At 47.6% G+C, this 2,201-nt stretch overlaps 1 protein-coding gene across 1 annotated transcript; it reads right to left on the bottom strand.

Moving 5' to 3' along the window:
* Positions 1-6: 6 nt before the first annotated feature.
* On the bottom strand, positions 7-910 carry LOC127750585 (uncharacterized). The gene is made up of 2 exons (XM_052272630.1): positions 720-910; positions 7-450 (listed from the first exon to the last, which is right to left on the bottom strand). The coding sequence occupies exons 1-2, from the start codon at positions 796-798 to the stop codon at positions 185-187; spliced, it is 345 nt and encodes a 114-aa protein (XP_052128590.1). The 5' UTR covers positions 799-910; the 3' UTR covers positions 7-184.
* Between the last annotated feature and the right edge of the window lie 1,291 nt (positions 911-2,201).

Raw genomic sequence — 2,201 nt, 5'->3', positions numbered from 1 at the left:
CAAGGGACAGATCAATCTTACCACGATAGTAATCAAAACAATGGTCATGGTTTAAAATGGTTTTCACGAAACCCAGAAACACTTTTACAAAGAAAAACATATTGGTCAACTAAGTCCTTTTTTGTGACCAGTTAGACTTGTAAAGGGTCAAAAATTTAGACCTAATATGTCTTTTAGACGTCATTTAGAGATGACTTTTCTGGCTGGGACAGAGAGTGCCAAAACACATTTTCCTCATTCGATATGAGTTACCTACCACCTCTAATTCGGTGGCCCACGAATGAAGGCCACTGAAGAGCCTGGAGGTCTCCTTGACCTCAGCCACCCAGGTTGACAACATCGTTCGTGCAGAGTGGGCGCAGCATTGGGGCATAGCTAGGAGTGCAGACCTGATTGAATGGCTGAGAACAGCCAAGGCTCCCTCCCAGCCGTCGATGTTATACAGAGAATCTGAAAGAAAGAGAGCAAAAACGCGATAACTGTCTAATTCTTATGGACACTACCCCTAAATGTTTCCTAATACAGATTAGGTTTCAGTTTAAATCGTTTAAATCAGAGTTAATGCTCTTGAAGGTAAACCGTAGTATGGTATGTTTCGCTGTAAAACGTCTGAAAGTCCCTTTAAAAGCGAAAATTTATTCGTAAACCACTGCCTATTCTGCCCCGCATTCTACCCCCACTCTCTCTACTTCACCCGAAACTCTCCGGAGAGAACTCACCCGAAGTCACCCGGAGCTCACTAGAATCCTTAATTGAATATAACACTGGATCCACCCCATCTCCGTTCGCGGACCCCATGACCTAACAACCCCACCCCCAGTGCCAGTCATGGTCATGAATGCCAGGCCTCTGGATGTGGATGAGGACGTTCACAGCGACGCTATGGCCCCCTTCCCTGACCCCGAGATGGGGTGAGAAGGGGAGAGGGTGGGGTTACCGGAGCAACAAGCTCCACCCCCCCCCCCCAAACCCCCTCTGCTCTTGACAACCGGGCAGAGCCCCCGGTATAGGCAGACATGCACAGCCAGACATATCCCCGCATATCCCTCTTCAAGGTTGGACTTCCCTGGGCTCAGTGAAGGCCAATGAGTAAATAGTCTCCCGAGGACGTGCGCCACTAGCCTCAGCCACGCCTCGCCAGCTCGACCATAGTCGCACAAGGAGTCGTCAGCCACAACTGGTTGTATGTTACAGCACGCGTGCGTTTGATAAATACACCCCTAAAAGCAGCCCGGGCGGCATGTGCCCAGTCTAGGCAGTCCCGTTCGCCTCCGCTGCACGGCGGGACTGCCTCCCCCACGGCGCCCTCCCCGCCAACCGCGTGATCTTGGTACTCTGTGGCGCATAGGGTTCTTTTTGGATATTACGTTTGGATCTCAACTCTTCCAGTCTGAACACGACATCGTTTCGACGTCGACTCGACTTTGATTTATCACTGGACTAGGATTCACATCGTGCGGACATCGACAGGTCAAATATAGTTCGATATCACGCATCCCAAAAAACTGTTTCTTTGAAAAAAATATTTGAATTTATTGGAAATCTTAGGCAAGTAAATTTCCATCGTTGAACGACAAAAATTCCTTTTGTTTCCTTTGAATTCCAGTAAATAGTGCCTCATAAGGGAAAATATGCCTTAGTGTTTATTATCTGAGACCTGGTTGACTCAAAAATAGTAATTTCAGGACTTAAAAGACATTGCAAAAGACACTCACGAAATTCCTCCTCTCTGGAAATATAAATTCTCTCGGTAAAGATCTCGTGCGACCACGCTTGCATGGCCACTCTGTACCGCTGGTGAGCCTCCCGCCGCGATCTCCTGAGTTGCACCAGGCTGCGCAACTTGTGTCTGATGGGAAAAGCTATGTGCTGCAGTTCATTGATACGAGCGTGGTCCTCCTCCTGGCGCTCGTTCTCAACGGCACAGAAATTGTCAAGAAATTCTTCGTCTGCAACATTCAAAGTCAAGTAATGAGCAACTAACTAGCTATGATTGGCTGAGCGATTAGCGAAGCCCATTACTCCACTGACCGGAAAAGTTTCATTCTGTTTGTTTGTCTGTCTGTCTGTTTGTCTGTTTGTCTGTCTGTCCGCACGATAACTCGAGAAAGAATTGAGATAGCGACCTGGGATTTTCAGGGTCGTTTTGTATCATAAAAAGACAGATCGAGTTCGAAGATGAGCACTCTAGCTCAAAAATT

This window comes from Frankliniella occidentalis, unplaced genomic scaffold (genome assembly GCF_000697945.3).
Source record: "Frankliniella occidentalis isolate FOCC.00 unplaced genomic scaffold, Focc_3.1 Scaffold215, whole genome shotgun sequence".
Classification (NCBI taxonomy): domain Eukaryota; kingdom Metazoa; phylum Arthropoda; class Insecta; order Thysanoptera; family Thripidae; genus Frankliniella; species Frankliniella occidentalis.
The sequence above is the reverse complement of the archived record's forward strand: the minus strand, read 5'-3'. Positions and strand labels throughout refer to the sequence as shown.

Excerpts from the sequence above, each read along its gene's own strand:
- LOC127750585 (XM_052272630.1), bottom strand. The coding sequence starts at position 798 with ATGGGGTCCGCGAACGGAGATGGGGTGGATCCAGTGTTATATTCAATT. Across the intron at positions 451-719 it reads TGAGCTCCGGGTGACTTCGG|ATTCTCTGTATAACATCGAC; the intron begins GTGAGTTCTCTC and ends TCTTTCTTTCAG.